The sequence below is a fragment of the Panthera pardus genome, unplaced genomic scaffold (assembly GCF_024362965.1).
Source record: "Panthera pardus isolate Hobbes unplaced genomic scaffold, ASM2436296v1 HiC_scaffold_17, whole genome shotgun sequence".
NCBI classification, from domain to species: Eukaryota; Metazoa; Chordata; class Mammalia; order Carnivora; family Felidae; genus Panthera; species Panthera pardus.
The window spans coordinates 121,225,874-121,240,733 of NW_026526732.1; the positions used below are offsets into that span (position 1 = coordinate 121,225,874).

At 47.8% G+C, this 14,860-nt stretch overlaps 1 protein-coding gene across 1 annotated transcript in view; it reads left to right on the forward strand.

Moving 5' to 3' along the window:
* The first annotated feature begins 715 nt into the window (after positions 1-715).
* Positions 716-14,860, forward strand: part of RANBP9 (RAN binding protein 9) — a 90,838-nt gene continuing 76,693 nt past the window's right edge. The window contains 2 exon segments of the mRNA XM_019420012.2: positions 716-1,130; positions 1,132-1,399. Coding sequence (XP_019275557.2) covers positions 822-1,130; positions 1,132-1,399 — 577 coding nt within the window. The 5' untranslated portion in view covers positions 716-821.

A 14,860-nucleotide genomic window follows, 5' to 3' on the forward strand; every position in this document is an offset into this window, starting at 1 on the left:
GGGGCCCCCGGAGCCCGAGCCTCTCCGTTCGTCCCGGGAGCCCGCGGGCCGGGCTCGCGGCGGCCCCAGCCGGGCTCGATTACTTTCGCCTGGGCGAGAAGCAGCACCGCCGCTCCAGCGGGAACCCTACGGGGGGGGGGTGGGGGGGAGGTGGGGCGACGACAACAAAAAGAAGTAAAGTAGGAGGAGATTCTCCCGGGAGGGCCCGGGCGGAGGGGGGGGGGGGGGGAGGCGGCGGGCTCGTGGGAGGAGGCAGGGACCGGCAGAGGGACCCCGCGCCGGTAGCCCCGCGCCCCGCCGGGGAGAAGCGCTCCGCCGCCCCCGCCGCGCGCCTCCCCGCCCCCCCCGCCTCCCACTCCCGCGGCCCGCGCGCCGGGACCCCCGCGAGCCCGCCCCTCGCCGCCCGCGCTCCCCCCGCCCCTCGCGCCTCCGTCCCCGCCCCCTCGCCCAGCGCCGCCCGCGCGCAGCGTCTCGCGCCGGCCCGGCCCGCCCGCCGGGAAACAGCCGCGAGAGCAGCGGCCGCGGCGGTCGCCACCGCGCCTTCTGCGCCCGCGCTCACGCTTCGCCCCCGCCCTCGGCGCCGCGTCCCGGGCCCGCGCCCCGGCCAACGTTCTCTCGGGGCCTCCCCCGGCCCGCCGCCCGCTCCCCCGTCTCCGAGCCCCCCAACCGCCGAGCTCTCCCTCGGCGCGCGGCCCGCCGCCTGCTTCCGGGGCGGGCGGACTGGGCGCCTGGTGCCGGCGGCCGCAGCGACAGCGCCCCCGGGAAGCAGAGGAGGAAGGAGAGAAGAGGTGGAGGTGGCCGCAGGCTGAGTCGCGGCCGGGATGTCCGGGCAGCCGCCGCCGCCACCGCCGCCGCCGCAACAACAACAGCAGCAGCAGCTGCCGCCGCCACCGCCGGCGGCCGTGGCCCCCGTCTCCGGAGTCGTCCTGCCGGCGCCCCCGGCCGTCAGCGCCGGCTCCTCTCCGGCCGGCTCGCCCGGCGGCGGCGCGGGCGGCGGCGGCGGCTTGGGGGCCGCGGCGGCCGCCCTGCTCCTCCACCCGCCGCCGCCGCCGCCGCCCCCCGCCACCGCGGCCCCGCCGCCGCCGCCGCCGCCCCCGCCGCCCGCCTCGGTGGCCGCCCCCGCCAGCGCGCCCCCCCGCGCCCCCGGGCCTCGCCGCGGGCCCCGGCCCGGCCGGAGGCGGCCCGGCCGCAGCCCTGGCGGCGGGCAGCAGCGCCGCGGCCCCCTTCCCGCACGGGGACTCGGCCCTGAACGAGCAGGAGAAGGAGCTGCAGCGGCGGCTGAAGCGCCTCTACCCGGCGGTGGACGAGCAGGAGACGCCGCTGCCGCGATCCTGGAGCCCGAAGGACAAGTTCAGCTACATCGGCCTCTCTCAGAACAACCTGCGGGTGCACTACAAAGGTACTGGGCGTGTGTCGTCGTGCGGTGGGAGTGGGGCCGCTGACCCGACGTGTCCTGCCGCCGCCGCAGCCGACTCTCGACCCGCCCCCGACCCCCTCCCGCCCGGGGCCCTCCGAGGTGACTCGCCGCCCGTTCGCGGCTGCGAGGGTGGGACCGGGGTCGCGGGGAACGGGCGAGATTGTCGGGCAAGGCAGGTGAGTAGCATGTCCCTAGGTGTAATGGAACCGGTGATCCTAGGCCAGGAGTGGGACACCTTGAGGGAATCCAGGATGACAGGACATAACTCGCTTTCCGATTTCCCTTGAAGATAAATCTTAGGGCTTGGGTGGAGGAATCCACGGACCCGGAGTTGGGTTACATTGTTCTCCAAGTGGTGGTGATGGGGTCAGGCGTTCTCTTCTTACGTGGGGGTGGGGGGTGGAGGGTGGACAGGCACGATCCCGAGGTATGATTTCTAATTAAGGGAGATCAGGGATATATAGGGGGAGGGGTAATCAGTGGAGGATTTTGTCCAAAATTAGGCCAGAGATTGTCTACGGGGACAAAAGGGCAAGGGCCCCAAGTTTGCCATCAGTGTTTCTTACTCAGAGCAACGGGGAGGGGAAGAGGTGAAGCTCAAAAGTAGGTGTTTTCTTAGGGGAGCAGAAACCTACCACTAGTGATTGGAAATGCCCTATATTTATGTGCTCGTGTTATATGAAGTCTAATTGAAAACGGATATTTAAAAATGTTATATAGCATTTTAAAGAAAACGGCTTTACGTTTTACACCTGCAGTTAAAAAAAAAAAAAAAAAAAAAAAACAACAGCAGCCTTAGGCTTGTCCCCTCCTCCCTCACCTATCTGTTAAAACAAAGCATTAAGTAGATCAGTTTTATATGAAATTATCAATTGCTCTGACAATTCTTGAAACGTAGCAGTCTAAATGAATAGCATGCGTCAAGTTTACTTGTCGGGAGAAAACAAAATCTAACGTATGTCTGTCTGGAAGCAAATCCAGTTTTTAGGCCCCAAACCTGAAGCAAGAGCTTTTACATTTCAAAGCAGCCTCGTTTTGATTGGCTACAAAGGAAGGGGCCTCATCAGATCCTAGTGACAGGGGATATAGAGGGTATAAACAGTTTTTGTGGATAAATTCTTGAAGTACACAGGACTAGAATCGGAGAAGAACCTTGATAAATAAGTTACTGTTTGATCAGAAAGGAGAATGGCGGCAGAAATCTAGCAAATGGTTTGGCTGGAAAGAATCACGCACAAAAATAGGCCTTGTTGCACATTCCTTCTTTTTCTCCATAGATCCACAGAAGTACTTTCCGTTTTAAATATTATGTTCCTTATTCTAAAATGGCTGAAAATGACCTTTGCTTTCTTTTTAAGTTAGGACATTTCGTTAATGCTCTGTGAAGGCTATTTAATTTTGCGTTTTAATTCGTGTGAGCTGTGCTGTGCTGTGAAGTGTTTACTTCTGATCTGGCTACCGGAAAGCTTTTTGTTAGACTTGACAAAACTTTATCTTAAATTTATGGTTGATGGTTAATAGTTAGCTTATAAAATCAGAGGCAAGCGATATGGAAAATTATTGAACAAAGAATCCTACCTTTCTTGAGTCCCGCAGTCATTTGTGATTTTAGGCATGTTCCAGGACAGGGCCTCAGTTTCTTCCTCTGAGAGTTGAGTGAGTTGAGCTGGATGGTAAGGAAATTTCCAGCTCCGAATTTCCGTGAGATCTAGGATTTCTGATTAGAGTCTCTTTAGCACTGTAACATGCCTCGATTAGTTTTACTGACTCCTTTTACGTAAAATTGATGATTTGGGTCACAGAAAAGTGCATGCTTGTGTGAAATTGGTTGGAGTTTGGAATATTTATGATACTGCTGTCTCCCATTATTTTTCCTGTTGGCCTCTTATTACTTGTTGTGTAATACTAAGATTCACTTTCTGGAAACTTCACTCTTTTATAAACACAAGGCATTATTTCTGGAAGAACAGATTTTGTTGTTTGTCATCTTTTTTCTTTTCTCTCTCTCTCCCCTTTGTCTCTCCCTTCCCCCTTGTCACAATCTCTCCCTCCCCCCCCCCCCCACTGCCTCTTCCTCTTGTCTTGTTATTTTAATGTGTGTGAGGTTTTGTGTTTTTTTGTTTTTTTTTTTTTTCCTGTTGTTTTTCTGTGTGCCTTCTGAGTGGACCACACCAAAGTACTGGGCAACTCTGTCCCAGTAAGAAGGGAAGGGAGCAAAAGGGGAGTGTCATAGGTATGGAGGATAAAATATTGAAGTCCCCAAATTGGAAGAGTGAGTTTTATTTAACATATCATTGGGCTGCTTTGATTTGGACCGAAGCATTTTTCGCACCCTTTTAACATGAAAACTACTGTTGATAAAATATTTTTGCATATAATGGAATTTGAAAAGATGGGTGTTATAAGGATAAGGATTTTTCTTACCTTTGAAATAGAAATACGTTGGCTTCTTTTGCTCTGAACCATGCTCAGTTTTTAAGATGTTATTCTTCTGAGTCGGAATTACTGTTTTGGAAGCCATATGGTTCCTTAAATGATTTGAAGGGATTCATGTTAAACAATGCCAGACATGCAGACAAAGTTGATCGGATTGCAGTGGAATAGCAGGGTGTGTGTACTGTGTGGTAAAATTTTAAAAAAGACCCTTTGCTTAGCAGTCACACACCAACTGGTGAAACACTCAGGCATAGCCCCTTTTATTTTTAAAACTCTTGTCAGCCTTGAATAAGTACGAATGTGACAAGCTTAGACTCCGTTATAATGAGAACTTTATTCCAACTTAAAGCATTTTAATGCATATGACAATTGGATTCAATTAGTCCTAAATGCTTCAGTTACAGATTGCATTTTTATATTTGTGAAGTTATCCCATTTGGATACTTTACAAAGCTTTTTAATACACACAAGTGTCTTAGTGGACTTGGACAAGGTAGTGGAATTCTCAATTTCAGATATGAGCGAGTGGCAGCACCTGGAGGCTAGGTGTTCCCAGTCACAAGTAAGCCAGGCCTGGAAACTAGTTTTCACCAGCTCTAAATTTAGTGCTCTTTCCAACCCTCCAGTATTGCCTCTTTCAATTTGTATGAGTTTTAGTTATCTCTAGTGGATATAATCCAGTGATCACATTTAGAACTTTTTGAGGACTAGTTGACGTTAAAAGTACTTCCTCTAGGGAAAAAAAAAAACGTGGTCTGGAACACACTAATGCCTTGGAAAAGTCCAGATGCTTTGATTATAGCAATTTATGGCAGCTTAGAAGAAACGCAGGATAAGTGAAAGTTGGAAATGATAAGTAGCTATGAACTAGTGAATTGCTCTTTTTGATTGAGGCATTATTAACAGCATCTAATGAAATAGCTTGACTTTCTGGTGTGCCTCACTCCCATCCCTCTCAGTATCCCTGGTCATCAGGCCTTTGACACTTCTGAAATTTAATTACTCACTGAATTCTTTTGCGCTTCTTCAGGTTGAAGAAATATCTTTATGATATTTGCTTGCCTACCAATACGAATGTCTTTCAGGACTTATGGGGATGATAGAAAAATGTTCCCTAATATCAAAGAATTTAAAAACCAAGCTGAGCTTTTCCCAGGGATCTCTTTGCCAGTATTAGGGAAACTGAGCTTTAAAAATGGTAGTTGAGGGGCGCTTGGGTGTCTCAGTCAGTTAAGCGTCCGACTTCGGCTCAGGTCATGATCTCACGGTTCATGAGTTTGAGCCCCACGTCGGGCTCTGTGCTGACAGCTCGTAGCCTGGAGCCTGCTTCAGATTCTGTGTCTTCCTCTCTCTCTGCTCCTCCCCTGCTCGCTCTCTCTCTCTCTCTCTCTCAAAAATAAACATTAAAACAATTTTTTAAAAATGGTAGTTTATAACTACAACAATTAAGTGAACCTAATAATCACACTCATAGAAAAGTAGTAGTAATGGCATTCATTGAGCAGTTCCTATGGTGCAGATATTCTGCTAGACAGTTTGTGTTTATGCCCTGCTCTCTGTTCATTCATTTATTCAACAAGCTTTTATTTATTTATTAAAAAAATTTTTTTTAACATTATTTATTATTGAGAGACAGAGAGAGACAGAGCACAAGCAGGTGAGGGGCAGAGAGAGAGGGAGACACAGAATCCGAAGCAGGCTCCAGGCTCTGAATGGTCAGCACAGAGCCCGACACAGGGCTCGAACTCACACTGTGAGATCATGACCTGAGCCGAAGTAGGATGCCCAACCAACAAGCTTTTAAGTGAATGTTTACTTTGTACCAAGTTCTAGGCGCTCCAAGGTGATAAGATAATGTCTTTGAAAGCACGTGTAAAACACTCAAGGGTAGTAAGGGAAGTGTTAGAGTCCTGTGGAAGAGTGGAGGGGCATCGACCCCTGGCTGATACTGGAAGTGATAAAGTTGGTGAGTCAGGGACAGCTTTTGGGAGGGATGAGGCCAGTGGTCAGTCTGGAAAGATGAGGAAATAGGAGAAGGGGCCTTAGGAGTGAAAATGCATAACTAAGAGCACAGAGGAGAGAGTTATCCTGTACGTTCGGATTGACCAGCAGGTTTGCTTTGTTGGAATTTAAGAGTGTGTGACAAGTAGCAGCTGGGAAAAGATCATGAGAGGCCTTTGGAATATTTTACCAAGCTTAGATCTTCTTCTCTAGGACATGAGGAATCTTCAAAGGATTTTTTTTTTTAATTTTTTCTTTTAATATCTTTGAGAGAGAGAGAGAGAGAAAGAGAGAAAATGAAAGTGTGGCGGAGGGGCAGGGAGGGAGACCCAGAACCCGAAGCAGGCTCCAGGCCCCGAGCTGTCAGCACAGAGCCTGATGCAGGGCTCAAACACACGAACTGTGAGATCCGGACCTGGGCTGAAGTCAGACCTTTACCTGACTGAGCCACCCAGGTGCCCTTCAAAGGACTTTATTTATTTATTTTTTTAATTTTTTTTTTTTTTTTTTTTTTTTTTTTTTTTTTTGAGACAGAGAGAGCGTGAGCACGGGAGGGGCAGAGAGAGAGGGAGACACAGAATCCGAAGCAGACTCCAGGCTCCGAGCTGTCAGCACAGAGCCCGACGCGGGGCTCGAACTCATGAACCGTGAGATCATGACCCGAGCTGAAGTCGGACGCTTAACCGACTGAGCCACCCAGGCGCCCCAAGGTGCCCTTCAAAGGACTTTAACTAGGAAGTGACTGGCTCATAGTTTCATTTTTGTGATACAACCAATTGGAAGATAGATTTAAGGAGTACAGGGCTGAGAAGAGCAAATTCATTTAGATGATTGTTTGGCAGACAGACCATAAGAAAGGCCTAGAACTTGGTCAGTGGTGGGATGGAGGAAAACCAGATTGGTGATATGTTTTAGAGTAACACTAATAGAAAGTGATGGAATGATGGAGACAGAAATCAAGGGTGACACTTGGGTTTCTAGCTCTGTTAGGTTCTTGCAAAGAACCAGGAATCAAATAACGATTGCAAGGAAGTATTACGGTGTATTTGGAGATAAGGAGGACTGGGAATCTTAGTCATATAATCTGACTTCATGGCAACCAGCAGAACCCAGAGACACCTTACAGAAAGAGCAGGAACAGATCTTCTGGAGTTAAGGTGGCTCCAAGTCACTGCAGTGGCTGGAGTTCATGACTTTTCGTTTTATTCCAGTGCCAAAGAGACTCAGCTACAGTTTCTAGTCTCTGGTTGTTTTCTTCTCTTTTCCCTGCTGACTGGTTTATCCTTTCCTTCCTATTTCAGATTCCTGAGGGACTTAGCAGATTGGCTTAGCTAATTGCCATCATTCTTAGTTGGGCGCAGCTTTTTGTTGCGAGCTGTGGTGTGAATGGGTGGCCTTCACGTCAGGTGCTGACCTGTGTTGAGTCAGCTGTAGAGGCGAGAGGGTACTGATGAAATACAGAACACCCTCCGGGCATAAGGAGAGTCGGGGCCCCACCTGCAGTAGGGATGGTGTCTGAGGTCCTTTCTCCTAGGAAGGGTGGGCACACACGGTAACTGACTGAGCTTGGGAGAGAGGTCTAGGTCGTGACTGATCTGGGAGTCACCTCTAGGTGGTGGCTGAAACCCAGAGAGGGAGTAGATACAGTGAAAACAGTGGGCTAAAGATGGAACCCTGAGCGACACCAACATTAAAAGCCCGGGTGGGGTCCAAGAAGGAATAGGTGGGAGGTACCTGAACAGGGCAGAGTGTGGTGTCCCGGAAGCTGAGCAGAGGACTATGGGAAATGAGGAAGCGACCTCAAGTGTCAAGTGCAACAGATCGGCTCAGTGAGAGGCAGAGTTTTCCACTGGATTTGGAAACTAGATCATTGCGACCTGAGGAGAGCAGTTTGAATTTGGCGTTGGGGGGCGAAGATCAGAGTAAATAGTAGGGACCAAGCAGAGGGGAGAGTGAATATAGACTACTCTTGAGAAAATAAGTGAAGAAACCTGGAGGAGGATGGAGGTTAAGGCAGGGTTTTTTGTTGTTGTTGTTTAAATGGTGGACGGTGGTTACATCGCGCCTGGTGATTAGCGTCTAACAGCAGCACAGAAGATGAAAATCCACATAGTCAAAATGATCCCCGAACACTCCATTGGAAGGTACTGTGTTCGAGACTGTTGTATCATTTCCAAGTAAGTCTCATTTTTGCTTGGCGGTGTGGGTAAAACTGAAGTGACGTGAAGTTGGATGAGAGCGTGGAGTTAGTCGAATGTACGGACTCCCAGTAAACGTTATGTCCAAATTTAATGGACCTTTTGACAAAGTTACTGTCAACGGTACTTGCTTTTATTACCTTAAAAAAACAAAAAAGTTCATTATACTTACTGCCAACCCCAGTGCATTACTGACCATGATGTGGCCCCGAAGCACGGGGGATTCTGGGGACACCGCCCTTACAGATTGAGAGGAAGGAGAGTGACGAGGGGAAGGGGGAAGAAGAGCTTGGGAGGCTGACGCCGCTGGCCTGCGGGGAGGAGGGCGGTTCCGGAGCACAGCGCAGTCCCGAAGAAGAGAGGACATCCCACTCCCCTGAGACTCCCCCGATCGGGGGAGAGGTGAGGATTGCTGTGGACGACGACCAGTTTGTAATAGGAGAGTGGGGACGAGAACATGACCGTGCACTTAGCGGAGTCCCAGTGTACGATAAAGGAGGCGAGGCGGTTTGCTCGCATCGGTAAAGTGGGTGGTGACCTTAAAGTGGGTGATGAGAATGTGGACCGGCCATCGAGGGGAAGGGGGCACAGGCCAACTAAAGCTTTCTCAGTACACCGTAGACAGCAGTGGGAGAGCCCAGCCGACGTCCTTCCTTCATAGTGGTGGCTGTGTGCGAGGTTGTTGGACTTGACTTGGTAGAGGCCAACTGCCCCCGGCAGGAGGAGGGAAGTGGATTATAATATTGATCTAAGGCTGTGGTTTTGCTGGTTGCGTGTGGCGGAAGGATAGGCGTGGGAGAGAGATCAAGGATATTTGAGAGCTTTTGAGTGATTACCACGTAGCCCGTCCCGGAAGAGGAGAGATGGGGCGGAGCGGAGCGCAGCCGGGGGAGCAGGGCTCAGGGAACGGGAGTTGGGAGTTCCCATTGATCCCTTGATGTTGAAGAGGAGTGTGGACCAGGAATGTTTAGGAAGGGGAGGGCAGAGGGAGTTGTGTCCTAGAGGAAGATACAGACATTGCAGCTCCTGTGCCAGAAATGTGTTCCTGGAAAAACCTTAGGTTTTCCACAAAATTGGGCACTGAAGGTAACGGGGCTTATGGGAAAAATAGGGCTGAGGCAGACTACTTGAAACCTATGGAACTTTGTAACCAGAGCCCCACAAAAATAACGGCCTAGTAAAACAGAAGCCCGGTTAAATTTCTGCTGGCGTTTGTGTCCGGCATCACAGGCTGCAGCCTGGAGCCCTGGGGTTTGGGCTTCCTTCTTAGGTAAGCGCTTGACAGCCGTCCGATCAAAAATAAAAATCTGATTCAGGGTTTAGCTCTTTTCAAATCCCCGCCCCCCCTCCCCCCTTCCAAACAAAGGAAGAACATACAAACTCGAGCTGTTAGGATGGCTGAAGTCCAAAGAAAACCTGACGATGGCAGTTGCTGGTGAGGACTCGAGAGCGACGGGGGCTTGCGTACTGCCGGGCCGGGAGCGCAAAGTGATGCGGCCGCTCTGCACAGCGTTGGGTGGTGTCTAACAAAGCTAAACGTGGCTTCACCAGCAGTTGAGCTCCTACCCGGCTGACTTGAAAACTTGGCCCACACAGAAAGCCGCATGTGAACGTTCGAGCGACTTCTCCCATAATTGCCCCAAAGGGGAAGCAGCCAAGAGGTCTTTGAGGGGGTGAATGGGTGAACTGTGGTACATCCATACAATAGAATATTATTCAGTGATAAAAAGAAATGAGCTGTCCTTCCGAGCAAAGGCACATATGGATCTGAAATGCGTATTGCTAAGTGAAAGAAGCCAGTCTGAAAAGATTACGTGCTGTATGATTTCAATTACCTGACCTTCTGGAAAAGGCAGAAGTAAAGAGATAGTAAAAAGATAAGTAAGTGCTTGTCGGGGGCGTGAGGGGAGGGGAGTGGGGGGATGGGCAAAGCACAGGGGGTTTCTAGGGCCGTGAAAGCACGTTACTGTAACGGTGGACACATCACGCTGTGTATTTATCAAACCCACAGAACTTTACGGCCATAAAGAGTGGACTTTAATGTCTGTACATTTCAAAAAAAAAATGTATTAGGAGAGAGAGGGGAAATCCCAGGATAAAACGCAGAATGTGACAAACCGGTCTAACTATTAAAAATCCATGGAATAGCCTTGGAGAAGAGGGGGAAAGGAGCTGCCCCAGGTAACTTTGGAAACCGATAGTCTGTAAAAGTAAAGGTAAAAGAAACTACAAAAGCACTGAACTTTTACTGATCAAGTTGTGTCCCGTGGGGATATGGATTAACAATTCAGACGCTATTATACACGTGTACTGGAACTGCACAGTTAAATGCATGGCGGACGGTGGGAGCTACGTTTCTTACTGTTGGGGTGGAATTTTACAGATGAGCAGAGAGAGGTTAGAATGATCTGTGGTAATAAACTTGGAGACCTCAGCGTGACCTCATGTTTGGTTTAATACAAACAGATGATTACATATAGAAACGTAGATACATGTAGGGGGTGTGTGTGTGTATGTGTGCATACGTATACATGTACGTATGTGCATGTAAGGGTTTATATACATCCATATATTTCCCTGCTCTTGTCAATGAGCAAGCCTAAAAGCAGTGACACCCCAGTAACAAGGAGCACACCTGGTAGCTCGATCTTGGGTTCTGATGCTATTTGCCAGTAAAAGGAGCGAGCCCCAGGGCTCCTTGGAGAATGGCTGATTCTAGGACTAGGGTGGGAAATACACAAGATGAGCCGCCAGAGTCTTCTAGGGCCAGAAAAGAGCAAACAGCAAGAAGCGACATAATGGAGGTATGTCAGGGGAGCCAAATGAAAAAGCTCCCAGAGGCTGGGCAGTTTGAGCAGCAGAACAAAGTAGTATTGAATTATAACACAGAGTGTAAAGTAAATATGCAAGAGAGGCATGAGTCCTACCGATATAAACGAAGAGGGAGTATCTTCGTACTTTTTGATCAGTGTCGCGCTTGAATTTTTCCCCAGATGGCTTAATGCCCTGGCAGGTGTAGCTGTTCCTGAGGCCACTGAACACTGGACACCGTAGGAATGCACTTGTAGAGGGCCCCAGGTTTTTTGACTTGAGAGTTTTTTTGCCTGTTGCTAGGCTTTGCTCTTTAATTCATTAATGTACTGGGAAAAGCGGTGTTATGAACTAAATGACTTCTTTATTGTGCTGACATCATTCCTGTATTTATCAAGTACGTGTGAGCTAATTTGTATTCAAGAAACGTGTTTTGTAGCAGAACACACGTCGTTAGAATTTACTGTTTCTGAGGCGGAATAGTTTCAGGTGCTGTCAGAATCCAGAGTGTGGCTCCAGGAAGGAATGATTGAAGTTAGAGTAGGAGGAGGTCAGTGGAAGTAAAGAGGCCCGGGAATTAAAATGTGAGAACAATAAGATAATCACAAGTAAGTGTGGAGCGTGTAAGTGTATGGGACGAACACGTGTTGCTAGGAGGGCACAGAAGAAGGAGGTTAGGCCCAGTCAGAGGCTAGAGGAAGAAAAAGTTGAGCGGAGAGCTAAGGGGCGAGCTGCTGTAACTAGGTGAGGAGGAAGGGGAGAGCTTTCCAGTTAGGGGGAATGGTTTGGGTGAAGACTGGTCAGGCCAGTGTGGCCGGTGCTGGAAGGCGGTGGAAAGTGCTGGGGGGCGGGCCAGATCGACAGAGTTTTCAGGCAGTGGTGTATCTTTTTCCTGGCTGAACGGGAGGCTGGTGAGAAGGAGTGTTAGCGGTGTGAGGGGATAGTGGCACTAGGAAGACTGATTGATATTTCCAGAAAGGCAGTTGACTGCACGTTGGGAGAGCGGAGGGGGGTGAGAGGTGGGCTTAACTCAAAACCTTGTCCTTGCAGTTAAAAGGAATCGACAGGTTGTGAAATGAAAGAGCTAACCTTACGGTTTTGAAGCAGTAACTGTACTTTGTCTCTGAATCCTATAGAAAACACGTGACGCTGAAGACTTTGTGGGTTTAAAAGTTTATCTTTTGGTAGTGTGAAGTAGTGTTGTCTGGTCACGACAGAATTTAAGGTAACAAGCTTCCTGCCGATGAGCAGTTACTAGAAATAGGCCCTTCGCTATTGATATTACGAGTCTTACCTAGGAGACAGTACGACTCCTTTAGTCTGACATCGCAACTTTTTCCTGGGTCTTTCCATTTAAGTTTAATTTAATTTAAAAATGAGACCAATCCTTTTAGCATTTACGGAATTTTTCTACAGCGTCTAAATAGAACATAATATAATAGAACCTGGAAGATTGATGATTGTGTAGTTTACAGTTATTTTTGTATAAGAGGAAAATGTAGGGCATGTAAAAAAAATTTCTTTTTAACGTTTATTTATTTTTGAGACAGAGAGAGAGAGACAGAGCATGAACGGGGGAGGGGCAGAGACAGAGGGAGACACAGAATTGGAAGCAGGCTCCAGGCTCTGGGCCATCAGCCCAGAGCCCGACGCGGGGCTCGAACTCACGGACCACAAGACCGTGACCTGAGCTGAAGTCGGATGCTTAACCGACGGAGCCACCCAGGCGCCCCAGGGCATTTTAATTCATATATGGATTTAACACACGACTCTACTAATTAGGGGCAAGTTATACAACCTCTGTAAGAGTTTCTCCATTTTTACTTTATGTATGTATGTATGTATGTATGTATGTATGTGTGTGTGTTTTCGGGGTGGGGGCTGAGAGGGGAGAGAGAGAATCCCAAGCAGGCTTCGTGCTGTCAGCATGTGACAGTGTGGGGCTGGGTCTCACGAACCGTGAGGCCATGACCTGAGCTGAAATCAGGAGTCAGGTGCTCAACTGACTGAGCCACCCAGGTGCCCCACAGTTTCTCCATTTTTAAAGTGAGGTTAAATGATACCTGTTTCACAGATGTTGAAGGAGAAAATCTATACCAAAGCACCTAATTCTTTGGGAGGTTGTTCACCCTCAAATACTAATTTTCTTTCTCTTTTCCCATAGAAGTAGCAAGAATAGGAGCTAGGAATACAAGTGAAGTGATCCCAGGATGCTCATTGAACCCTTCCTGTGGGTTCGGAGCTCACACTGGATCAGACCTCTTGAATTTAAATCCCAGCACAAATCCTGGTTTGGAATTCTCACACAGCAGTATGATCTTGGGCGAGTTTCTTCATCTTCCCTTAATTTCCTCAACTGTGAAATGATAATAAATAGTACCTACTTCAGAAGTTGTTTTGAACACTAAACGAGTGAACAAATATGGTCCTCTTTGAGAAGTGCCTGTCACATAACACTAAATGTATGTTGACTCTTGTCATTTATTATCATCATCATCATCATCATTTTTTAAGTTTATTGTGAGACACAGCAGGAGCAGGGGAGGGGCAGAGAGAGAGGGAGAGAGAGGATCCCAAGCAGCCTCCACAGTGTCAGCACAGAGCCCGATATGGAGCTCAAACTCCAGGGCCGTGAGATCATGACCTGAGCCGCAACCAAGAGTGTGATTGCTTAACCGACCGAGTCCCCTGGCACCCTGATTATTATTATTAAATATATACCTTGCGACTACTTTTTCCCTCAAAGTTTTGGTCACTTCTCTTCCAGAAAACCAAAACTAAAAGTAAAAGTTGATTCAGGACTCCAGGGTTAATCAGGGTAGGGTTTCTTTAGATTTTTTTTTTTTTTTAACTGTCTGAATTTTAAAAGGTCATTTAGTTCACCCTACCATTTCCCAGGCAACTCAATTATTTGAACACATTCTTACTGAAAAACAAGTTTTGCTGAAACCGTAATTTATTAAATGTCTCTTTAAGAATTGACTGGTATCATTCTACAGATTGATGTGTTTTGTTTTGTTTTGTTTTCCTTCTGCCTAGCTCGATGTAAATCTATTAGCTAACATATGTTAAAGCAGTTTTAGGGGCATCGGTATATTGCTGCTTCCATTTGTATCTTCCTCACCAATTTTATCACCTGTCAGTGGTCACCACTTTTGCCCATAACGTACATACTTAAGAGATCTGTGGACACAGGTTTTCATGGTAACAGAAAGGAGTGTCTGAGATCACTCAGTTTCTTTTGGGCCATGTGAACGCATGCTAGTTTGCTTTGCTAGTGTAAGCTTACCTGTTTAATGATGTAATTTGATTAAGGTGTAAGTATGGTAAGGGAAGCTGTCTCATTGGTGTGTGAGGGTTATTGTATAGCTAAGAGAGAATTTTCTGTTTGAAGAAGACATTTAGTTTTGAAACATGGTACATTTGAGAACGGGAAGTTTGCAACCCATGAAGGTCATATTATAGTGTGACTAAAGGGTAATGACCTAAGTTTGTACTGGGGGAAACATATTTAACACTGAAAAAGAATTTAGAGTGTTGTTTCTCAGTCCTTTTGGGGATTGTGGAGAGTTGTCTCACTCTTGAGTACTTTCTGCCATCAACTTATGTTTTTCTTCTTTTGTGATTTTTTGGGCATATCTTGCTCAGTTGATTTTGTTCACATGCTAGCTTTAGGCTAATTTGTGTCTTGGGCAAGGGACAGGGGAGGCGATTGTGAGGGAAGGAAATCCTCCTGGATTAGAATTGAGGAATTGCTATTTTAAAAAGTTTAAAAGCCATTAGCTAACAGATTCCCTAAAGATTTCAGCAGTGGTATGGTGTTAGATTCCTTTCTTTAAAAAGAGAGAAAGAAAATACAACTAGAGTTTAGATCTACTTCTCAGTAGGCTGTAACTGACCAAAGAAATTTTATGGATCAGCCTTTGTATAGAATGAATGATAAGAGTATGTCAAAGAACAGACTTGTAAATTCTTTTTTTTTTTTCTTAATGTTTAT